At 41.9% G+C, this 25,675-nt stretch overlaps 1 protein-coding gene across 8 annotated transcripts in view; it reads right to left on the reverse strand.

The window, feature by feature from the left end:
• Window positions 1-6,539: 6,539 nt before the first annotated feature.
• The window catches only part of PPP4R1 (protein phosphatase 4 regulatory subunit 1), an 87,329-nt gene continuing 68,193 nt past the window's right edge, over window positions 6,540-25,675 (reverse strand). For all 8 annotated transcript variants that reach the window (XM_084618173.1, XM_084618174.1, XM_084618172.1 and 5 more), the window contains 9 exons: window positions 19,316-19,491; window positions 16,733-16,828; window positions 15,091-15,276; window positions 13,077-13,238; window positions 12,506-12,606; window positions 11,609-11,729; window positions 11,348-11,482; window positions 9,624-9,765; window positions 6,540-7,651 (listed from right to left, as the gene is read on the reverse strand). In XM_084618173.1, the coding sequence (XP_084474299.1) occupies window positions 7,488-7,651; window positions 9,624-9,765; window positions 11,348-11,482; window positions 11,609-11,729; window positions 12,506-12,606; window positions 13,077-13,238; window positions 15,091-15,276; window positions 16,733-16,828; window positions 19,316-19,491 (1,283 nt within the window). In that variant the 3' untranslated portion in view covers window positions 6,540-7,487. The remainder of the gene's footprint in view (window positions 7,652-9,623; window positions 9,766-11,347; window positions 11,483-11,608; window positions 11,730-12,505; window positions 12,607-13,076; window positions 13,239-15,090; window positions 15,277-16,732; window positions 16,829-19,315; window positions 19,492-25,675) is intronic.

Genomic DNA, 25,675 nt, shown 5'->3' on the forward strand with positions numbered 1-25,675 from the left:
GGCAGAGTTGGATCCCCACCACCACCAATAAATTACAGGCTGCAGTGAGGACACCAGCTCAGCCCATGGAGCATGCTTGGCTGATGACAAGACAGGGGGTCAGTGACTGGCCTTGGCTCTGCAGCCTGAGCCTGTGCGCTGATATTGGAGGGACAGGCTGCTGTGGTCATGATTGCCTTAGCTCCTGGGGAGAATTTAAAAAATAGGTGGGAAAAGGCATCCAGGGTCATAAGCAGCCACACATGGAGGGCAGGGCTTGATAGGATCACCCACCCCTGAGGAATGGCAGGAGGGGAGAAGAGCCTATGGGGCAATTGCTTATCTTGAGTTCTGGCAAAGGAGGGGGAGGCTGGTCTTAGTCTCTCCCTCTTCCCTTAGAAGGGGCAAGTTTGTGCTCCCATGGTGGAGAGGCAATCAGCAGGAGAATGGAGCTTTGCCTGGAAAAAGATAAGGCCCTTCCAGCAAATGATCCAGCTCAATGCTCCAGCACTGGGCAACAACAGCTGCTGCTGCATCCACTTCAGTTACCTGCCAAATGCATCCTCCTTTCTCCAGCCACGAAACAGCAGGGAAGCTCTAGGCCCAGGAAAGCTTCATACCCCCCTGGCTAAGGCTGTGTGACTGTCACAGATTCAGTGAGTTTCTGTGACCTCCACAGCAGTCCCAGGCCACCAGGCTGCCCCCACAGCAGCAGTTTGGGTGTGGAAGGGGGCTCAGGCCTGAGGCTTGGGGGTAGGGCAGCGCTTACCTCAGGAGAAACTCCCTGGAAGTCACCAGCAGCATGTCCCTGCAGCTCATAGGCAAAGGGGCCAAGGGGCTTTGGGTTCCTGGCCAATGGGAGCGGTGGAGCCAGCACGAGTGGCATAGGCAGCACACGGAGCCCCCCTGGCCGGCCCTGCCCTTAGGCGCTGCAGGGATGTACGGGCCACGCCAGGGGAGCTATGGGCAGAGCGTGGAAGGGAGCCTACCAGCCCCACCAACCCTCCGCCCCCAGCACCAGCAGAGGTCCTGGGCCACACACCACCACACTCTTCCCCCCTACCTCAGCACCCGCAGCCCTTTGGCCCATGCTTTAGTTAGGGGTACCTAGTAGAAGTCATGGACAGGACACAGGCTGTGAATTTTTGTTTACTGCTCATGACCTGTCCATGACTTTTACTAAAAAGACACAACTCAAATATAGACTTACTCACAACCAGGGAAGCTAGCAGGTTAGAAGGGGAGAGGGAGTTGCACACTCCTGCTTGCTTTAACCCAGTGGTACAGGAACAGGGAGAGTCAGGGGGCCATGGCCCTCCCACTTTTCACCAGGGAAGACCCCCCCCCCGCCCCACCAGGCCCATAGCTGGTAGAGCCCGAACAGTGGTGGGAGCTGCTTTAAATAGCTCAGGCTAAGCTACCTTCCGTATTGCAGTACAAGAGGTCAGGATCTAAAACAATTGGCTCTTTAACAATCTACTGAAAGCTGAGTTGCGACATAAAGGAAGGGGAAGGAGAACACCATCCTTACTCACCTGGTTGGAAGAAAAGCAATCATTGCCAGATCACCAGTAGCAGAGAAAACTAGGGCAGGTGCTAATCTTTACTACACAAAATGATAGTACACCAGTTCAAGAGCCTTGATCAGCTTATAAATAATCACTGAGATGACAAAGGTTCAGAGAAAATAAACCAAACTTTCTATTATCTGTAGGCTGCAGTAACAAAGAGGACCAAAAAAAGAAGGGCTCAGTTTGCCTCCCGTGTCTGTACCTGTAATGGGCTGGAGAGGAAGTCCCAATGGGTTTTCTGGGACTTGTATAGCTCATCTTAGGGAATCCACATTTCTGCTTTGCAAATAGGTTATATCAAAAGGAAATGAGATTTTAGTAGAAACCTCCACTTCTTCATTGAGCAGCCTCTGCCTATTCTCACTTGTGGGACCAAGGTAGCTGCACTGCGAGCCACTGATTCTTCTGATGTGCAGCATCTGTCACCCCTGCTTCATTCCAGGCTGGAGGCTTTAAAAAGGGAGAGTGGCTCCAACCTCAGCTCACCTCCCTTCTGATAGCTGAAGCAGCATCGAGTCTGGATTGTATGCAGTATCCTACACCTCAGTCTCACAGGTTTCTCTTTCTTTTTGCCTTTTGGAGGCTATGGTTGTTTATAGGTAGATTGCCAGACAAAAGGGGAGGAAGCTGCCTGTATGTCATGGGCATCCTCTAGATCAGCAGTTCTCAACTTGTGGCCAGCGAGCTGCATGTGGCCCAATTAGCACACAGCAGCAGCCCAACTGTGTGCTAAAGGCCACCAGGCCACACGGTGGCGTCCAGGTTCCCAGATGCTCGGCCACGTGTGGCAGGGGCTGCTGGCTGGCCGGCCCTGTGGAGTCTGAGGGCTGCCACATGAGGTCGAGGTCCGGGGGCAGCTTCAGGGCTGCCGGCCAACCCCACAGCATTGAGGTCTGGGCTGCTGCATGGCCAGGTTCAGGGTCAGGGCTGCTGGCCAGCCCCACCCAGCATGGTCTGGGGTCCCTGCCACCCGGCCCCTCACCCAGGGCTCCACTCCTGTGGAGGAGTCTCTGGCCAGAAGGTGCTGGGCATCGAGGTCTGTGGGGAGAAAGGGGGGGGGCGCTGTAGTTCTAAACCTGTGGCCCAGGTAACATATTGTAGGCCATATATACGGCTCACAATGATAAAGAGGCTGAGAACCACTGCTCTAGAGCTTCGTCTCGCTCACCTCTACCGACAGGGGAGTCTTTACAGGTTTGGTTGACTATTAGTCTGGCAATGCGCAAGCCCCGCATCAACTCTGGAGCTCAGCCTGCAGGGAAAAACGGTTATGAGAAGGTGAGTAACTGTTGTTCTTCGAGATGTGGTGTTCATGTCCATTCCAAGCAGGTGTGTGCACCCTGCATGCACAACAGCTAGATGATTTCCCCCCACGCAGTATCCTTAGGGTCAGTCTGGGTGGCCCCTGGAGTCGTGCATTCATGGTGCTCAATACAGGACCCTGCCAACCCGCCACCCCTCAGTTCCTTCTTGCCTGCTACTCCGACCGAGGAGAAGAAGGGTGGGTATTGAAATGGACATGAGCAACACATCTCAAAGAACAGTTACGAGAAGGTGAGTAACTGTTTTTTCTTCGAGTGCTTTAGGGCAGGGCTACTCAAAGTGGTGGTCCACGGAACCATCGGCTGCCCGTTTGCGTGCACATTGGAAAAAAAAAATGCCAGTCCCCCACATCAGATAGCTTGAGAAGCACTGCTTTAGGGTGTCAAAAATTGGGACGGGGGTGGAGTGTAATGGGTGCCTATATAAGAAAAAGACCCAAAAATCAGGAGTGTTCCTATAAAATCGGGACATCTGGTCACCCTAGAGGGCTTGTTCATGTCAATTCTAATCAGGTGACTCACAAGTCCAAGTTCATCCACTGATTGGAGCACTGCTCGTCCGAAAGTCGCATCGTCTTTGGCCTGCTGGGTGATCGCATAGTGCATGGGGAGAATGTGTATGGAGGACCATGTCGCTGCTCTGCAGATTTCCTTGGTAGGCACCTATGTCAGAAACGCCGTTGAAGAGGCCTGAGCCCTCGTGGAGTGCGCAGTGATCGAAGGAGCAGGCACCTTTGCCAAGTTGTAGCACTCCCGAATGCATGACGAGATACATTGAAAGGAGACAGGAAAACCTTTCATTCTGTCCGCCACGGCCATGAATAACTGGATGGACTTTCAGAATGGTTTCATTCTCTCGATGTAGAAGGCTAGCGCTCTGCGGACATGCAATGAGTGAAGTCTTTGCTCCCTGCCACTCAAGTACGGCTTAGGGTAGAACACAGGGAGGAAGATGTCCTGGTTGTTGTGAAACTGGGCGACAACCTTTGGGAGAAAAGCCGGGTGAGTCCTGAGCTGAAGTTTGTCCTTATGGAACACACTGTAAGGGGGCTCTGATGTTCGGGTGTCTGAGCCCGAGGACTGGTGCGGTCTTTTTCTGCTGCTTCTATTCCTCCTCTGAGGAGCATCCTGCCAGTTCTGTGGTTGGTAGAACCGTGAGGAAGGCTGTGGCTCAAAGTGCCTGTGCTGAGTCGCAGGAGTGTGGAGGCCCAAGGACTTGAGGGGCACCCTCGAGTCCGTTAGACTGTGGAGTCCTTTATCCGTTTTGTTGGAAAAGAGGTCCGAACGCTCAAAGGGAAGGTCCTGAATGGTCTTTTGGACCTTGTGGGGAAGACCTGAGACCTGCAACCAGGAACTCCTCCTCATTGCCACCCCTGTGGCCATTGCGCAGGAGGCAGCATCTGCCTTGTCCAATACAGCCTGTAGGGAAGCTCGTGAAATTAGTTTCCCTTCCTCCACCAGTGCAGAGAACTCCACATGGGGAGTCCTGCGTCAGCTGCAAACTTGGCCATCACACCGCAGGTATTATACAAGTATCTGCTCACGATGGCCTGCTGGTTCAATATGCGGAGCTGCAGACCACCAGTGGAGTAGACCTTCCTCACAAACAGGTCTAGTTTTTTTACCATCCCTATTTTTAGCGGAGAGCCCCTGGTAGCCCTGCTGCACACACTGATTAGCTGCATCAACCACCGGGGAATCAGAGGGGTGGGTGGGTATATAAGTGTTCATATGCCCTTGAGGGGACAAAGTACCGTCTTTCATTTCTCTTGGACATAGGGGGCAAAGAGGCCGGGGTCTACCAGACCGTCTTTGTGGTCTCAGCACAGTAGGGTCGGCCTCCTCTACCACCACCTCTGCCTGGATCCCCAGGTTCTGGGCCACCCGTCACAGCAGCTGTTGTAGGACCCTGTTGTCTTCCAAGGCCGGGGCTGTCCATGTCCCTGCCATGGTCTCATCTGGGGAGGAAAGTCCTGGCAATGAGCCCTGCTCACTCCCCTCGCATCCATGGGGTCACGAGGCACCCAGTATTGCTGTGCCGCCACATCAGCAGCCTGCGGTGCCAGGGCTGCCGGAACCGAGATCATGGGTGCCGAGGTAGTCAGTGCCGAGGTTGCTGATGCTGGCAGTGCCGAGGTCACCACTGCAGTCGCCGGCACTGCAGGCGAAGGGAGGGGCGTTGGTGGCGCCGCTGCTGGCAGTGCCTGCGGAGGAACGAAGGACGCCGACGATACCAATGCAGATCTGGGCCTCGACGCCTGGTTCTGTCCCTGGCTCCGATGATATGCCCAGGGTGTCCAGAAGGGCCACTAAGTTGGGGGTTGCCACGGCGCCGGCAGTCCAGTCATATTCTAATACCCATGAATAGCCATTACATTGGTTGTACCTTGGAAAAAGGACAATCAAAGTGTTGAAATGCAGCAGTGAACTCATAGAATAAGTAAAATCTTGTGAGAGTATCAAGGAAGCTTGATCAGTGCCAATGGTTCCATCAAGGATGAGGTTAAAAGGAGACATGTTTTAACTACATATGCTGCACAGAAGTTAATAACATTATGGACTAAAAAGCATTATGTTTGGTACCAAAGTGAAAATTTAGCAAACGAGTGTACTAACAGTGTGTCTCTACAGTCTGGAAGTAGTTTCACTGAAACAGGTGGCTGGAGACAGTAGGGATGAGCTATTTGGAAGATGGCAGGTGTAAAGTAGAATGATTTTAAGACAAATGATGTTAAAACGAGTAGTGTGAGATATCAGGGTATAGAACTGGCTGCAATCAAAAAAGATTACAATGGTGGAGTACTGTAGAAAACAAAAACAGATGACAGGATGCCAAAGAAAATAATGCAAACGCAACCAAGGTCAGACAGACCTAGAGGCTGACCATCAACTAGATGGCAGGGCATCATATGCAGAGACATAACCAGACTGGGCTTAATGGAGGAACAAGCTGTGGACAGGAATGGATGGCAATACTGTACTGCTCCCCATGTCTGTCAAGATGCTTTGGGAGGAGAAGGAGAAGTGGAATTAAGTTTGCTCATGGCAGCTCGATGAGATATGTTTGTGTGTTTGGTTTTTTATGGGGAGGCTGCTGTTTTGTACTCCAAAACCTAAGATTTGATGTAAAGTCTCCAACCCTCTTATAGAGAGGAGCTATAAGCAGAAGTCCCATAAAAGACACAAGGGAAGATTTCATCTCCTCAGTCACTGAAGTTAGCTTTTTTATGAGGAGAATGAGTAGATATCCAAAGGACAGAGTGGATTTCTTAGTAACCCTAGAAATTGTATTCAGCTAGATGAAGGAATTTTGATCAATCTGGTCCCTGAAAATCTGGGTTGAGGTGATAGCCCAAGTTCCCTACAGCTACGATGTCATTCTGCATTTGGGTGATAGGAGAGCCAATAAGCTCCCAAGAATGAGTATAGAGATTCTTGATAAAGATTCACTTACGAACTCCTCACCCTATTATTTCACCAATTTTTTAAAAAAGTGTTTCTGTACTTTTGTAAGCTAACTTGACCACTGTATTTTTGTGTTGTGGTATATTTCTTTTCTAAATATAAATCTTAAGTTTTACATTAAAATCCCTCTGGAAAAAGTCCTTCAAATATAAATGATATTTACAGAAATCCATGCAAGAACTAGAAAAGGAAGGACACGAAGTCATTTCAAAATTGTTCTTTTAATATCTTTAAAAGGTCACAACGTATTCAATCTTATTAATAAATTTTATTTGGACAAGTAGAGAACAACTTGTATCACAACATTTTTAAACAACATGATTAAAGACTGCAGCACTCCCAAGAGTGGTCACAGATATGTACAGTATATGAAGAAAAAGTTGCACCTTAGAGCCGATCATGATCAAGTTAAAAATACCTGACTTAAAGTACATGTGCTAATAAATTTCCTTCAGGTCATGACCAGCATGAAAATAATTAGGACACAGGTACTCAGCAAAGTTTTCAGCTAATGGGTACAGCAATATGCTGCATTTAAAGATTAAAATCAGATTCTAGTTTAGTGTTACCACTGAGCCCTTAAGAGACATCCAAATTTCTACTGTTCCCCATTTACACACATCAAAACTATTCAGACTTAAGGATGTGCCCAGCTGCACACAATCAGGTTCTTTGCATGGATAAAAACTTTTATAGCTAATACTGGCGGTCTTACATCTGGATATAAATCTGCCTCTCTGGCTATAAGAATTTGAACTATCAGTTGCTACGGAAAAAACTTGCTAAGTTAACTCCTCAGGAGGAACAACGCAAGTCTCTGGGAATCACATCTCTTCTACAATGAAAATGCTCTGCCAATTCAAGTTTCATTTGTTCAGGAAGACAGACGATTTAAGGCTTCAGTGGCAAATATAATCCTCTGAGCAATGTTTTTCTAAAGTCAAGATGAGATAGGTAACGTTTACTTTTTCTTGACTCTTAACATCCCTGGTATCAGGTTTAGATAACATCCACCCGTAGTTAAGTCCGGCAAGAGATCTCTCCTCCTTTGGAAGAGGTTGTCCTAAATCATCCATTTTAGGAGCATTTGAGGATAGTTTGCGTTTTGTTTGTTTTTGATTAAAATTATAGTACTATTCAGAAGCTTCTTTTAATAAGTCGATGAAGCAGTGCTCATGGCATCATCTGCAATTTTGGTACTGGCAGGGTGTATGCTTGCAAAATATTTGACATCATTGTCATCATCCATTTGAAGGGCCATAATTGTCTGTTCCACAACTTCTTGATGAGAATTGGCAGAATTCAGAAAATATTCTGTAAATAATGGAGAATACACGAGATATATAAGAAAAATAAGAGTAACAATATTATATTTTGGTGCAAAACCCAGCTACTATGCTACAGTGTTATATTCAAAAACATGAGCACGCTTCTACATCAAGGGCAAACAGAGGCTTCTGTTTTAATATGGAAAGGCTATCAGTGAGACTGAAATTCTGTATTAACAAATCAAAGTTTTTGGATATTTTAGTTTAATCCTTATGCTGTAGGCAGATACTGATTCATGACATTAAATATTAGGGCAATATCTACTCTAACTACAGTCACACCCAATCCTTGTAAGCAAGCAAATAATGTATTAATTTAAATGTATTCACAAACTAACAAAATACTGGGTGATTAATACATGTGCTGGAGGACTCAAGTATAATATAGTTGTCCTCATGGTATAGGAGTACAAGACCCCTAAAATTCCTTCAGTGTAATAAGTGGCAGACAACATGTGCAAAGGGAAAAACTCCTGCTAAGAACAGGAGTCCCAAAATCAATGTGTTTATATTTCTAATGGAAGGTAATACAAATAAACTGCCATGCTATTCCATTCTAATGACAGATGCTACCACACAATAAAAATGGTAATATGAATAAACAGTATGCAAGAAACCCCAATATGTGACAGTTTTTTTTAAAATTATATGATACAATTGTATTAAAAAATCTTCCCTTTCCACAGCAGTTTGTGGTTGATTTATTCCCAGAAGTACACCAATTAATATACCTTTTAATTTTATTTTTTAAATCTAAATTGAATAATCTATCCACTGTCTCTCGTTTTATACTTAGATTGTAAGATCTGTGAGATAGGGACTGTTATACATTTGTATAGTGCCTACACAACAGGGCTGGGTCCTCTAGATGCAACCATAATACAAATAAACTATAAATCAGCTATGAATATTATCCACGTAAATGTCTTTTCTGACTACAGCAAGGCTCTCTGTTACAAGAATTCATGAGTTCCACAGCTTAATTAAGTGTTGCATAAAATTTTCTACTTCTTTTATCATTTTTAAATGTAATGCCCTTCAGTTTATTTGGCTGTCTCCTTGTTCTTGTATTGATAAACGGTAAATAGGAATGCTGAAACGGTCTCCTCTGTATTGTTCATTATTTTACATAATTATCATGTCCTATTTGTCTCCTCTAAACTATTTCTGTTATGTCTTTTTGAAATGAGGGTGACCAGAGCTGAACACAGTATTCCAGATGAGAGAATAACACTGATTTATATAATGGCATAATATTTCCAGTATTATTTTCCACCCCACTCTTAACATCCTAACATTGCTAGCTTTTTCTGGGCACCGCTGTGCACTGGGGATGCTTTCCCTAAGGGAAGTCTACAGTTTGACAATAGCAGTTCCCTTGTTGAAATGTTGGAAAGGTTCTCCCTTCACTCTCAAAAGGAAAACAGAACAGCACTAGCCACCTCTCCTCTCCCAGAGGGACAAGAGACAGGGTTAGCAGTGAAGTCTGTTTTTCTGATCCCCAGCCTTTATTGCATACAGCATCAATTTTTAGACCAAACACAACACATTTGTTCTACGTCACATCAGTGAATCACCAGTATGCAGGCTGAGCAATATCCTTAATTTCCCAAAATTAGCCCATTTAGGGAAAACTGGTCAAGGAAAATGGGCTAAGAGGGGGAAAATGAATCCATCCATTTCTCCAACATTACAGAATAGCTCTAGAAGTTGTGATGTTGTCAACAGGCTTGCAGGTACTATCAGGGCCTCAAAGGTCAGTCCAGGCTAAGCCTTGCCACCCCTGGGGGTAAGGTTCAGGAGAGTACAATGTCATAAGTGACTTCTCACACTGGTGCTATTTTCTCCACTTGTCTACAGCAAACTAACTAAAAAAGGAGACACGTTAAACATTCAATAGTTATCTTTGACATTCATCATCTATTAAACAAGACATTCTGAACTCCAGTAGCACCAACCTTTCTCTAAAAGGGTTTGCCTTAAAGTTTTTGCAAGTAGTACTCTAACATTTGGAACCCTATCGGATGCCAAGTGTAGTAAATGAGGCAGTAGTTGCACAGCAAATTGGTCCATTGGGAGGCAGTCATCTTCAATGACAGTCTGTCAAACAGAACGAAGCAACTGCATTAGATTTCTCCCCATAAAGAGAGAGCTAAAAACAAATACAGACCACAATGAGCATTCACGGATCCTACCAACTGAATAATAATCAACATATAAGAATATTTAGCATTCATAGAGCACTTTCTATCTACAGATCTCAAGATGCTTTACAGATACAGGGCACTGTACTTCCCAGTAGGAGGCGAGGCCTTATAAAGCAGAATAAAGGTTTGAGAAAAACTTAGATTATTTAGAAATTCTTACTGATTTAGACTGCTGTAATTAGATGCAGTGGTAAGTATAGGGTTATGTTATGCTGCAGTTTTCCTTCTAAGTACTGCCCATTTCAAGCACCATAACCCATATTTTAAAGAGCTGTCATAACACACAGCATTATATCTCTGTGTGTATATAATGTCCTCTGCAGTTTCCACGGTATGCATCCGATGAAGTGAGCTGTAGCTCACGAAAGCTCATGCTCAAATAAATTGGTTAGTCTCTAAGGTGCCACAAGTACTCCTTTTCTTTTTTAGACTTATCCATATATGTAATCCTCCCCCTACCAAACAACTAAGCACAAAATTTAGCTGAGTAAACAAAACAGGAGTGAACTAAGAACCAGGTGGGTAGTCTTTGCTGGCAGAATTCACTGGGAAACCAGAGATGGCCCATGAAATTCCATGAGACTTGCCTCACAGAGATCCCGACAAATTCTCTCCTCAGCTCCGGGGAGGGGAAGGACGGAGCTGAGGAAACAAGGGCACACTACCAATAGCCCTCAGATCCAAATCTCCAGAAGTTTCTTTAAATAAGATCAAACCTCAGGGAGTGGATATCCCTTCTGGGCCATACTCTGGGAACCCTTTCCCACATGGCAGAGCGATTGCTCCTTTGCCATCACTGGCCACCCCAGATGTACCTGGGGTCTACTCCTCCTCCACAGCTCAGACCAGCTTGTTTTCCTTGATGGTATTTCTGTCAGTTTCTGAACAACCTATGCTAGCTGGGTGTGTGGGAAATGACAACTACTTGCCCTTGCTGCCTGAATAGATCATTCAGTAAATGGTAAGCAGCTGCCAGCACTGTATCACTCACCACTAGAGGGTGCTCACTTCATACCGGTCCTTGGAACAAGCGGCTGAAGGTTATTCCCAAACTCAGGTATCCTAGGTGTTATTCAGACTAGTTTTTTACTGTCACTTTTTTTGTTGTTGTTTTACATCAACACCATACTTTGATCCTCTGAACATACTGAGGAGAAGACATGAAGTTTGCATACTGAACTTCAGTGGTATGCAACATGGGAATTTAGACGGCAAGAGTGACTGTGGAACTAAGTAATATATCAAACTCTCCTGCGGAGGGAAGAAAGTGCCCCATTTCTACAGCATCTCCTGATGTCTTCTATGGAGCGGTGCTGAGCAAAGAAAGCCATGAATTGTGCCCCCCATCTTCTCCCAACAGAGGAAAGATTCTCTGGCAATGATTTCTACGAACTGTTCAGGAAAATACAGATGAATCCATAAGGAAGTTAGCTGCCCACCCTCTCCCAAACAAATACATAAATAAAAGCTCTTACCTGGCAGATAAAGACAAATGTTTGCCGACCGGACCACTTTGGGCATCTGCAGAATTTTTCAACAAGTTCGTTCATGAGGTCTACCACGAAAGTTGATGTTGAAGCCATATGCAGCTTCTTTAACATTTCACTAACCTATAAGAAATGTTAAGTTAGCAGTACATAAATACAAAAATAACAACTTCCAACCATGACTTAGAAGTTTGAGATATTGGATTCACTTAAATTATTTTACATTAAAATTTGTTTCTTAGCTCATACCAGCTTGTAGGAAATCCATCGAACAGAGGAAACCTTATCTGCACAGAGGCTAAGGGCAATAGGGCGCAAATAGTCATAAACATCTCTGGCACTGTATAGGTCTATAAGCAAGATCAGCTGCCTAAAAGAAAGAACAAAGCATAACACAGCAGAACAAATCAAAAATGAAAAAGGTATCCTGAACCTTGAAAATTACAGTTGACACAACATTGCCTACCATTTAACATAACAGAAACCAAACCATCCATATACACTAAGAAAATTTTCCATTCTAAATGTTAATTGTTTTCTCTCATAATATTGAATAATTCCAGCCCTGTCATCTGCCACTTATTCAGTAAATATGACCCTAATTCTACGTGAGATCAATAAAAGAGTGCAAAAATAATCTGGGATAAGAAAATTAATAGATAAAAAAGTTTGCACTCATTAGATTGTATAACTAATAACAATGTTACAAGGTACATGCAAGCTACAGTGTGACCAAGCTGGTTGCACAGATAACAAGATCAACAGCTTTTCAGATTAAAGTGAGTAGAACAGATTTGATCAAAATAAGTATAAGGCATTCCCCACCCCCACAAGCATACTAAAATAATTACTGGTTGGACAATCTGAGTGGAAGTGCTCAATTAATTTTTTCATTCTACATTAAAGAGGATTTAAAAAATAGTTTATAAGGAGTAAAATTATTAGTAGATATTACTAGTGTGTCACAGACATAAGTAGTATATGTTGTAGAAGTCGTGAGCTCATGTAGATGAGCACATGAAGATGTGTCAAAATGCCACTATAAAATAGTTCGTGAATTTGATTAATTGATCGATGAACTGAAAACATTAAAATCCACATAGCAGAAAAAATATCCAAATCCAAACCAAAACCTCATGAACATACTCTGCCAGCTCATATCGAAAACGCCAATTCCTGCTGTTATCGGTCACTAAGAATTCCTGGAGCTGATAAAGATATTCTCGTCTTTTGTCAAGATGAAGAAGCTGAAACAATAAATATAAATTTAATCAGAACCGTGCAGATTGCAAGCACTTAATGTGAATGGATGGAATATGAACAAAATGTCTATCATAAAACACCTACTTGGATTAAAAAAGCATCCTTTGATATATACAGTATAATGCTTGTAAAACATTGTGGGTAAAATTTTGCTGTGACTTGCAAGAAAATCAGCAAAGTTAATGGGGTATTCTTAACAACATTTTATGCTGTATATACTTTAATTAATAATAACAAAGAGTAAGTGGTAAATAACTGCTACGTCTTCAACTGGCTCAGAGAAGGAAAAGTATTAGCTTCATACAGCTTTTGCAACACCTTCTCTGGTACCATATAAGCATTTGGCTGGACTACTGTAAGGGATTATACTAGTGAAATCTATGGACACAGGGAAAACAAGTGGATGATAGGCATAATATATTATGGTTCAAAGTGAAATAAACATGAAATGTACCTTTAGAAAATCATGCAAGTGTTTAAGGACACCTATCCTGACTTCATCTAGATCCTTTAAAAATCCATTGAAGACTGGAACCAAGTCTCCAGCTGTGAGTTGATCTCCCAGGATAACTGCAAGCTCATGTATAGAGAATGCTAATGTCCTTCGAACTTTCCACTGCAAAAAAAATACAAATGCATTTATTAATAAATTATCCCCAAACAACAGTTTTAACATTAGGATTAGTTTTCTTATATTGTTCAACATTAATATTGCAATCCTCAGTACAACCACTTAATTCACTCATTTCTTTCAGTAAAACAGAACTCATTTTTTTCAAAAGCGAAAAACAAGACATGAATGGGATTGTTCAAGGATCATTTGTTCCATCTGCATATCCAGGAACTTAACAAGTAACAAAATTATTGTGTTCTTAATTAGCAGAAGCAAAACAAAAATTATGTTGGATATCAACACTTTTGCAGTTCTCTTCCTGCTTCAATTTTTTCTTATGCATATTGAATGTTATAGTTCTTGTTCCTCTCTGGCTTCTGTAATCTGTACTTTACAAAGCAGAAGAAGAAAGAAGGTACTCTGATATACTTTGATTGGAAACTGTAACTCCAGAGTTACATGAGACTTTCCCTCTCAGGGAAGCCAACATCTGACATCCACACACAGTATCAAATATTTTGTTCCAAGAAACATCTTGGCACAAGCACTGGTCCAATTAAGAGGTGTTAGGTCTATGTGGTCTTTTTTTTTTTTTTTTGGGCGGGGGGGGAAGAAGAGAAGAGGGAGGGAACATGACACATTGTTCAAATGGATAATGTATTTTCAATTATATAAAAAATAAGTATTGTTATTTAACCTTATTTTCCCCCTCTAACCAGCACTTTCCAACTACCAAATGAGATCTTTGCAGACTTAATCCTATTTTAGTGATGCAGTTTTCTCCCACATTATTCTTGTGGCAGACTGTCAAAGTAATTTTAAACAAACTGCAAACTTAGCAATATTTATTTATTTATTTTTAGTTTCTTTACTGATTACGTGTGCGCTAATTTTTTTTTACCTTACTGTAAAGCACTTTGGGAAATGTGACTGATACTATATACAATATTCTCCAGTTTATTAAAAATCCTGTTATCAAAGCTCTGCATTACCTGAATCCCTTCCTTGTCCCCCATTATGAGATACATGAACTATATGCTCTCTGCAGCACGTATCTCATGTTGGGGACAAGGAAGGGATTCAGGTAATGCGATGGTTCGGAAAATAGAGCCCTCTTGATTATCTGAATAATCGTAAAATTGGGAATGTATCGTATAAACGAACAATATAGGTCAGTGAGTTTTTGCTCTGATACATCAGTGAATTAGTTTATGAGGGTGAAGTGGATCAAGAATCACTACTTCAAAAAGGAAGCATGTCTTTGAAAAAGACAGGAAAGAGTGGAAAATTAAAAATAAAACAAACAAAACAAAAACATTAAAACAAAATAAAATGATCCATACACTGAAAACTGCTTCCTTAGCAGCAAACAGGAACAGAGAAGAAAGCAACAGCCATTTCCAATATTTTAACATTTGTTTTTAACACACCAATGATACTGCAATACTGTTAATCGTTTATGACTAACTTTCAGGAACTGGCCAGTGCATCAAAGTGGATACCCCTATTCTCATTAAAAGTGCCACAAGAACTGTAGCAACCTGAAGTGATCAAGACGTCTGGTTTCTCATCTACCCACAAGGTGACAGGCTCAGCAACATTTATGCCTCTATTCTAGGTATTTATATAGTCCCCATTACCGTAGTATCTGAGCACCTCACATGGTGCTCAAGCATTGTTCTGGGACACTGGTCAAACTATTACTCAGAGGAAGAGCATCACCTACTAAATTACCAACACCAGTGATACGATATGAAAACCATAAATTCAAAAATGCCCATTATACAGAAACAGTTATAAAAGTGTATATACAATTTGTTTTCAAAGCTGATTGAGTTTAAATGCTTTAACATACCTGCATATCAGATGCTAGTGTCTCATAGGTGTCTTTCAGACAGTGCCAGTTCTGTCTACCTAACGTAAGTGCCACACCTGGCAGGCTATACGCACAATGTTTAGCAATCTCAGTATCAACCGTTTGTGCACGAGAAGGATCAGTCATGGATAAATATTGATCCAACAAGGCTTGAGGTACAACATCCTAGAGAGAGAGCAAGCCTTAGTTTGCCACATTTTCAGGTATTTTCCATACAACCTACTATATAAAACTAGGTTACATATTAAGAGAGAGAATTTTTCTCACCTCATAATAAAGGACAAAAAATGCTTAAAGATTAAGAATGTAAATATAATAATTCATAAAAGTACCATATACAAAAATCAGACTAACTTTAGTTGTTTAAAGTTGATATTTTAAGCAAATGTTAAGGTTACTTAAGCAATATTAATACAGAAACAAAATAATTGAGAAGGTATTATTAGTCCTTGTAAATACCCAGACTGAAGTTGGGGGTTGGACTAGATGACCTTCTGGGGTCCCTTCCAACCCTGATATTCTATGATTCTGATATTCTATGAAGTAACAAGGATGAACAGGTGGATCACTTTCACACTACCAAAACACAGTAGGAGCATTGTTTGAAACTTAAGAAGAAACCATTTAACTTAGACTTCTATAGCATTGCTCAACACTCTTACAAACATTACAAACTCAATATCCTGTGAGACTGGCAAACTTTATGCCTGTTTAATGAATACATAAAATACATAAAAATAAGTGACTAATGCTTGTCAGTACATGTTTTTCCCCACCTTGCAGAAAATTTTTACCATATGGCAAAAAATGAAGACTAAATTTAAATGTTTCATTTTGGGTCAGTTCAATATTAAACTGTGCCTGCCTGAGCTGCTGAAGTGCCTCATAGGAATGGCATTTGGGTGCCTCATGCCCTGATTCTCTCTATGGGCTGGGCTCCTTGCCTGGAACTACTTCTCCCATGATGCAGCACATTCTCCCCCCTTGCTGAACTGCTGCAGTGCTTCATGGGAGAGACAGAACCCAGCCCATAGAGAAGTATGAACGGATGAGATTCCCACACTACAACTCCCATCAGTGGTTCAAGAAGATATAGTTTAACACCAAATTAAGCCAAAATAATTCATTTGGTACCAAATCTAAATTTGTTTTTTTTTCTGCTAAAGTCAAAGTTTTCAATGGACAACACACTTTTTGTGAAAAATTCTGTTCAATTAAAAAAACAGCTTTTCCCTGAAAAACAGTCTTAATGGAAAATTTTCAACTGGCTCTGTGAATAAGTCACTGAAGCTGTACAGCAAGTCAGTGACAAAGGAAAAAATAAAATAAATAGCTTGGGAGTCTTGACTAACAGCTCTTCCGTCAAAGCTACACTACTTCCTTTAAAAAAGACTGGAATGGTCAATTACAGCAGAATAAACTGCCAATATAACCACTGTCACTGCAGCAACTCAAGGCTGGATTATACAGTGACCTACTAATGAGGCTTTCACATCCTCTGAAAATAACTACAGCAAAGTGGGCCAATGGACTACATAACTAAAGGTGAACCTTCCATCATCTCCTGTCTATAAAGTTTCAATTTAATCAGAATTACAAGGGGAAAAAAATTCTCATTTACCTGTACTTTGGACTTTCTTTCCTCTTCAGGGCTGAAACTACTATTGGTGCTCAAGTCTGAATCATTATGAATATAGCGGAGAGTGGAATCTATGTTCTGCATATGGGGGGGGAAAAAAGGTCTCTTACAAAATGGGACATTGAAGAATTACACGCACACACTGAATTTAAATACCATGAAAGGTTGCCTCACATTGTGGGTATTTTCTTCAAGATTCCAGAGATGTATTTTTATTTTCAGCATATCCTTGCTGTAGCCCAAATTAACAGAAAAATCTTATTGGACAACTTTTATTTATTTAGATTCAAAATAATAAAGATGCTTGAGGTGCTATAATTAAATCATATTCTATTCTACACAGATTCTTACACCTTGCCCACCACCGTATTATCTGGAGTGCCTTCCATTAATGCAATAAGCAATGACTCCTGTCACGTGGTGTTCTCTCAAGAAAGGGGAAGGAACTAAAATAGGGAAAGAAGAGGATAAAGAATATTTACACAAATTAGATGTATTCAAGTAAGCAGGGTCTGATGAAATTCATCCTAGAGTACTTAAGCAACTCAGAACCATTAACAGTTATCTTTGAGAACTCACGAAGGACGGGTACGGTCCCAGAGGACTGGAGAAGGGCAAACACAGTAACTATCTTTAAAAAGGGGAACAAAGAGGACCTGGGGAAGCATAGACCTGTCATCCTAACTTCGATACCTGGAAAGACACTGGAAAAAACTATTAAACAATTTGTAAGCACCTAGACGATAATACAGTTATAAGAAATAGCCAGCATGGATCTGTCAAGAACAAATCATGCCAAACTAACCTAACTTCCTCCTTTGACAAGGTTACTGACCGAGTGGTTGACTTTAGGAAGGCTTTTGACACAGTCCGACATGACATTTTCAAAAGCAAAGTATGGAAATATGGTATTTGATGAAATTACTATAAGGTGGGTGAGACACAGAGACCCCTTGGCAAAGAGACTCTTGCTCTTTGCGAACATCGCTAACCTCAGACCTGACAAACTCACTACACCAAACATGTCCTACAGGATATTTATCCATAAAGAATAACATTTAAGGATCTACATAAAGCTTGTAACTTGAACTTGTCAAGATTCATAATCATTGAGAGATGTATATATTTATATTGAAAGTATGGTTTATGGTCTTGGAGTAGACATTAGTCACCAGGAGATAACGCATCTTAGTGATGGTCCATTCAGACAAGGGGTGGTGTCAACCCCAGTCTGTCTGGCCACTGATGCAATGCAAGGCTCACTGGGGTTAGGACAGAGGAACTCCCCTCCGGTCCTAGCTCCACCCATCACCCCCCTGGGAAGAAGCAGGCAAACCTTCTGAACTTGCCTGCTGGCTCCTGATTGGTTAGTGTCCCCTTCTGCCCAGTTTACACCATTGGAGGATTAAGTTTTCTTGGTTCATAGTCCTGAGTGGGTTTTCCCTAGGCAGGGTGTATCAGGTCACCAATACCTCAGGCCAGGGGCAAAGAACACCTGACAGATCCCCCCTTTATTTTGACAGAGGTGCCATTTTTACCTAGGTACTTTTCAAAACATAACTTCACTTTAAAAAGATAAGAACTTCATAATAAAAGAGAGCTTGCAGGGTACATCAATATCTAGGTCATGGTTGTATCGCTAAGATTTTGGAAGGAGGGCAATCTGTGCATCTTCCATCAGACAATCCAAATTTAAAGAGTCAGATTTTACACATATACAAATGTATGTAAGGAGCTTCTTATCAACACAGTGAGCAATGCTGTCAACTGTAGCAGGTTAATGGCAGCAGAGTATAATCTGAAAACTATTTGCAGTGCCAACTGGCAAGCAACAATCCATGAGGGTTGCATCAAGATTTTATTATTCTTCTATAGCACTGGAGTTTCAAAGACCATCACACTTGTGCCTCCAAGTGGAGTGGAGAAGTCACAACATTTTTGCCACAACACATAATGAAGAACAGAAAACCAGTACTAAATGCTTTTGTTTGATTGGATGGGGAAAAAACGGAAAGAAGAGCCACAAGTAAAAACTCAAAATGATATTGAGTGGTAGTACCCGCCTTCATTCTCCAGAGACCAGATATTGCCAGTGGTCCACTGCAACATGGCCTCAAGTCCTGATTGTCTCCTGGTCAGAAAAGTGTGTTGCCTGCTGCAGTAAAATGTTTCCACCATAAACAAAATGTATCTCTCTCTCCAAACAGAAAAAGGAACAGTTAACTTATTTTAAGAAGGGCATTGTTTCCAGTAAGACTATTTTACTGCAGCAAACTATAGTAACACAGTTAGTTGAAAGTGACCATTAGTCAGGACTGAAGGTTTAACTTCAAGTCCTCAAATGATTCAGATGTACAAATACAGAACGTTGTGAGGATAAACTTTACTTTATGCACTAGGCAGAGCTGCAAAATTAGCAAACAAAACTTGGCATCATTTCAGCCTAAAGTGGGAACAGTTTAGCTATGATTGCTGCAAGAGTGCAAAATACAGCTCTCTCTCTGACTGTAGCCCTGTATTTCTGAATCAAACTGTTTGTATGCCAAATACAGCCATGTCTCTTACCTCAACAGTGTCGCTAATTAAAGACACAGTATCATCGTGAATTAGTTTATAATTCAGTTGGTCTTTGATGCTCAGTTCATTTTGAGAGTCCATTCCCTTGCCAATGCCTGCTGTTGTCTCTTCCTGAGGGTCCAAACTGGAGGCTCGGAGTGCAGCAGACAACACCTCCACTTGTGCTGTATGCAAAGTGAAACACGTTAATGGAAGTGGAAAGAACAGTTACACAGCAACAACATTGCTGATGGCAACTACCTTTGAAAAATAACTTTTAATTTATGGACTAGCCAAAGAGGGAAGCTGAAAGTTTCCTACTCAGATTATCAATGGTTAGTAAGTCCCGCAATAGAGGAAACCAGCGAGGATGGTAGGTGAGGGAGTCTCATGTTGGCCTCCATTGCCTCAGAAGGCGAAAACAGCACTGGAGCTAAAGGAGTATCTGTGTAGGAGGCAGGAAACCCAAGAACAAGAGGCTGCGGAGGCAACAGTATCTTTATAGAAGTATCTTTTACAAAAATGTGACAAACTACTTATGTTGAGGCTAGGTAAATAAACAGATGTGTACACAATCTGTAACAGGCAGAACACACACAACAGTTTATTGGCAATTATAGTTAAAAGAATACGGCAAGTAAAGGGTGGGAATAGGTTTGACTTTAGTTTTTAAACTATTATTGACTGATTTAAAAAGTTGTACTTTTAAATTTTATGAGATCAGCGGAACATATTTTTGGGGACTAAATGAATGAGTTGCAAAAGTGCAGTTAGCTGCATCCCTGTAAATCTAAGTGGAGAGCAGGACTGCTAAATCTTCCAACTGAGAATATAACGGTAGGTCTGGGGTCCTGGAAAATACACATTCAGATGCTCCCACGCTGCAAATTGCTAGAAGGTTGACTGGTCCCATTATGCTGAACTAATTCTGAACAAAGCAACTCTTCTGGAAATGCAGACGCAGCATGAGAGAGAGTAGGTTATTCTGTGACAATTGTAAGTCTCAGTCAGGACTTAGAAATTTTTGATCAAACTCTGAAAACAGATAAAAATGAAATATGAAATTTCACTCCACCTGGCCCTTCTTGCCACTAGTCTCCCCACCACAAATTAATTAATTCTGTCTCTCTCTCTCTCTCTCATACCTCCCCAATCTTATTGATGAATTCCGGGCTCTACTTCTACTCCAAATGAAGGGAATTACAACTTCTACTCCAAGGAAACTACTGGGCCCTCTATTTCTTTGCACAGACACTCTAGGACTGCAGGATACACAAAAGATGCTTGGCCTCCCAGCAACTCTTCTCCGTATAGTCCACTTGGCTCCTCATTCCCCTTCTCTTGACATGAAGCCAGTACTATCTGGTGTTTCCCTGCTTCTCTCCTTTCCTTCCTCAAAGAGCAGCAGCACCTGCCTTTCTGCTCTCTGCCTATCACCTTCCCTTCCTGGAAAGGAACAAGCGGCTCAGGGATTGCTCTACTTTGCCTTCCACACCCACTTCTCTGCTCCTGTCAAAGCAGCAGTGATTGGGCTGCTCTCTTCCTCTCCTCTTCCCTCCCTTCCAGGGAAGGAGCAAGTGGCTCTCCAGTCCAAATCAGCACACTTGCTTGAGCTAAAACTCTACTACCCTTTTTTCAAGGCCTCTCCAATACTGTGTACACATTCTGAAATTAAACAATTGCATCTGTTTTTATCATCCGCCTCACTCTACCTCCCATCTTGGAATTTTGTCTCATTTATCCTTGCACATAAATTTACTCACATAAGGCCACCAGAATTTATCAAAAGCCAGATTAATTTGTATGGCACACCTAACCTTTTTTTACAATTATGACGGACTGTTACATAAAGCAGAATTACAACTCAGAACAATATTAAACACTAAATACACAGCTAGACAACTGAGACACACACAATGGTGTGGGACAGGTAAGTAACATCACATGTGAAGGCCAAACATGAACTGTGGTCTTCTATCTCTGGGATGGTCTCTAGATGGGGGTAAGAACAGCAGGAGCAAATGAGTAAGGATTTGGTCATTATGTAGCCTAGCCAGTTCTGTAACTGACAAGCATTTAATAAAATACTTGAAAGAAAACAGTTACAGTAGGATTGTAGTAATCCATACTGACAAGGAAGCCCACTACAAATTACTAAGTAAACAAAAAAGTACTAATACTGTACATGAAATGCATCAGGTTCATTAGAAAGTATAATTTAGTTTTAATTAATACCATATTTCATATAACACTATTAAGTTATCTACAGTAAACTTTGTAAAATTAATGAGAATTTGATAATTAGAGACCTCACAGTAGTATTCAGTTGTTTCTTCTTTACTGAGAAGTGAGGGAAAGACCCCTGGTTTTTTTAAATGCACAAACAATAGATATATGGATAAACAAAATGAATGAGTTTCTACTATAAATTAAAAAGTGAAAGCGATTACTAGCTCTTATCAGACTATTTAGGCATGAAATGCTATTCCAGATTTTCAGGAGAGTTAATTCTTGTGAGGCAAAAAAACTGAAGAAATAATTCAACTGAACTTTATCCCACTGCACATTTAAAAGAACTTATCTTTCCTCTCCTCCCCCACAACCAGAACCAACATCAAAATATAGGCCTTTCATTTTCAGTTAAAATTAAAGGAATATTAAGGGTCTTTTTCTAAATAGATAATGTATATAGATGCACAACACTTCAAATTTGTGTGTTTACAGAAAAATACATAAATAACTCAGAAGAAAAAAATTCGTCTACATGGCAGCACATCTTCCCTCTTTATTTTCTGCAGTTTCTCTTTTCTGCTTCTCTTGTTTTCACTCTTTTGCTTTCTGTTTCTTTCCTTAGTGTTCACCCATTATTAGCAGACAAAAAAAATGCTCCTGTGATTATTTTAAGTGCTATAATGGTGCAGGTACTGTATTAAAAAAAAAGAAAAAAATCTATCCCGAAACACCTATTAGGAATTTCAAATTCTTTTGAGGCTGCTCTAATGATAACACACAAACAAAAGTTTTTTCCCAACTTTAACCGATATTTATTATAGGTGGATCTAGTAGAGACACACATACTTAAGGTTGACAGATATTTTCCATTATAAGCCCCTATGTTCTGTTGCTTGGGGTTTTGCCAAACTATTCATTGGGGGCTGAAATTTTCCATGCCAGGTATCTGCTTCAAACTTAAGTTTTGGGTAAGTTTCAGCTGAAATGATTCCGACATTTCTGAGAATGAGATTATGGGAAAATGTTCTTTTACCCATATTTTTAAAAAATTCTTATAACTATTGTGTTGAGAAACTCTAATTCCTCCATGCTTTGGAGCAGGGACTTGTAATTTGGCAGGGTGACTGGTTTGTTGACAGGTATATGCCTTTTGCTGTCCCCATGAAAATTTACCCAAATTTAGCCAAGTTATAAGCCTCTGAAAAATTGCAGTTCACACATGCTCAAAAGAGGCTTGTTTGGCAGCTAAGTTCTCTGAAGATTCTGTTTGCACTGAGCATGCTCATGGCTGCAGGGGTTGAGCAGGACTTCCCTTACAATTGCTCCTCCGGGCTGCTGCGGCACCAGGCACAGGAATTGAGAGCAGGAGATTCTCTCTCCTGTACTACTGATGCTGGCACCCAAGTGTATGGAGAAGGAGGAAGCAACCATACTGGAATGCAAAGGGGCAAAGAAGGGGCGGGGGTGTTTGCAGGACCCAGAGGATGGGGAGGACCAGGGGAGGAGGGAGACAAGAGTCAATTGAGAGGGAGTTAGGAGGTACACAGATGCAGAGGGGGACAGTGACAAGCTGGGGGCACAGGAACAGAATGGTCTGTAACCTCTAGACAACATTCCCCTATAGAAACTGGAATTGAAATCAGGTGTCCTGCATTTCTACATTCCTCTGCTATTAGTGAATAGCTGTGAAACCTACTGGCAAAGTGAGTTTCTCATCCCCCTCTCTTGGCTGGTCCAATAGAGGGTAACAGTCTACTACTGCCAGCTACTCTGTGAGGCAGAGTGCTCTAGGACCATGCTGTAGTCCAAAGGTCTGAACCCTGCTGATACTTAAGTTGTGCCTCAATATGGTTGCATGTCTTAGAATTTCTTTTCACTTCCCCCCCCCATTAGGAAATTTCCTATAAAACTACATTAAAAAACATTAAAGCTGGGTTGCCTGTGAAACCTTAATTTGGCCCCCATGTGTGTATGTGTATGACCAATGGGTCATGTAAAGGTTCGAGATGGGTGACCCCAGGGGTATGGAGGTGGAAGGAGAGCTTAGCCTCCACTTACCCCACACTCACCTCGCAGCAGTGGCTCCCGTCCTGCAGTGCTGGACCTGGCTCCCCACTCCAGAAGTTGGGACCTGGCACCACTCAGGTTTAGCCCAGCCACTGCGAGGTGAGCTCTCTCTCCAACTGACCACCCCTCTGGGCCTCTCCTCCACACCAAGCCAGGATAGGGTTGCAGTGCTAGGGTGGAGGGGCTGCTGCAGGTGGTCAGTGTCCCTTCAGAAGGGCAAGGTGGAGGCGACAGCAGCAGAAGAGAAGGATGCTGGCCTATGATTTTGGGGCCCTCCCCATGTTTTGGAGCCTGGGTGGGTCACAAAAAAAAAAAAAAAAAAGGCAAAATGCACTTAGTGGGTCACCTTAATAAGAAGTCTGGGAATCACTGTGTTATTATATAGTCTTTAATTTCCTGAAACATACTGGTTTTCCACATAACCCTTGCCCCTCTCCATGCACAGGAAGACAGTGCTCTGGAACGAATAAGGGTTGGGTAGTTAATAAGGCTGTTGTCCCTGGCTCATTTGTTGCAGAAGTTGGAAGGTGTCTGATATAGCAGGGGACTGCAGGTCACAATTAAAGAAACTGAATTCCACCTTGGAGTACTGAATTCTATCCCCGTCTCTGGTACAGAGTTCCTGTGTGACGCTGGGCAAGTCACTTAAACCTCACTTTTCATACGTGGCCACTAAAATAGCATCTTCCTAATTTTCTGGGTGCCCAATGTGAAAAACCTCATTTGCAGATGTGCTGAGCATCGACTCAAATTGGCTGGCGCTGTGCTGTGAACATAGAGAATGCAAAATATTCCGGAAAATCAGATGTCTCAAATTGGGCATCTGAAATTAGTAGACACTTTTGATAATTTTGGCCTTAATCTCTCTCTGTCTCAATTCCGCATCTGTAAAATGGGGAAAGTAATATTACCCACTCTTACACGTGTGTTGTGAAGATAAATTCATTTGTTTTATTTGTAAAACACTCTTTTAAGATAGTGAAAGTGACTATAAAATTAATAATTTTGTATTCAGTGCAGGATTTAGATGGCGTGCATTCAATAAGCTCTAAGGCCATACATTTAATGAGGGGAATAAAAAGAAATATTGAGTAACTACCCATCGCCTGATTGAGGCAGGGGACCTGTATGAAAAAAATAGTATGTGATCACATAACTAACGACTGTATCAGAATGCATATGAACAAGGGGGTCAAACTGTTACTGCACAGGCACCCTAGTTCAGGCATTTCCTAACTTCTGAGTATTTGGATTTTGCATCTTTAGATTTCCTTTCATGTAGTTTTCTTTGATCAGACAGACAGACATACACACAGAACTGCACCTGTGAGCTTCTTTACATTGAAACCATCCTAAAGTGCAGCAAGACAATTGCTCTGGAATGAGACCAGCCAACTTCAAAGCACAGATTCAGAAACAATCTTGTAATACCGAGCACCTCTGAGTATACAAATGCATTAGCTAGGCAGATCCTCATGAAACAGTTTAATATACATTTTGTAGCTGTGTAGAACAAGTCTCTAGAGTCAAACCTAAACAGCACTGGCTAATGTGCTTCTCACCAGTAACTGAACTAGTACATTTTTCTAGACCCCATCCTTCTTATCCACCCCTTACAGAGCAATGGGCTAGAGTTTTCTCAAAGCAGAACATTTTCATCTGCTGATTTTACAGTAGATTAAACAGGAACAGGCCAAGTCTAATTAAAGTTAGGCTATCAGTGAGTATCCTGTGTAATTAGTGATAGGAGAAAAACCAAAGTTTCAGGAAAGCATCCAAGCATGGCTGCTTATTCTGACAGGCGTTTCCCACCCCTCTTTTCTTCCCTCCTTTAAGAGTGTGCTCTTCTAGCCTGCAGGATTCTTGAGATCAAGAATACTCCAATCTCCATGGCCACTTTCCAAGCCACAGTGCCAGATTTGCTGCTGCCCTTTTTGAATTTGGCATGCTTTAAGACTTCTGCAGTGCAGCTATCCCAACAAATCTGTGATGCCACATAAAGGGCAGCAGATTATTAAAAAGAAGGTAGGGGACAGCACATTCATTACACTTCAATCTCACAAGATGTGT

The sequence above is a fragment of the Lepidochelys olivacea genome, assembly GCF_965140295.1.
Source record: "Lepidochelys olivacea isolate rLepOli2 genome assembly, chromosome: 2".
Classification (NCBI taxonomy): domain Eukaryota; kingdom Metazoa; phylum Chordata; order Testudines; family Cheloniidae; genus Lepidochelys; species Lepidochelys olivacea.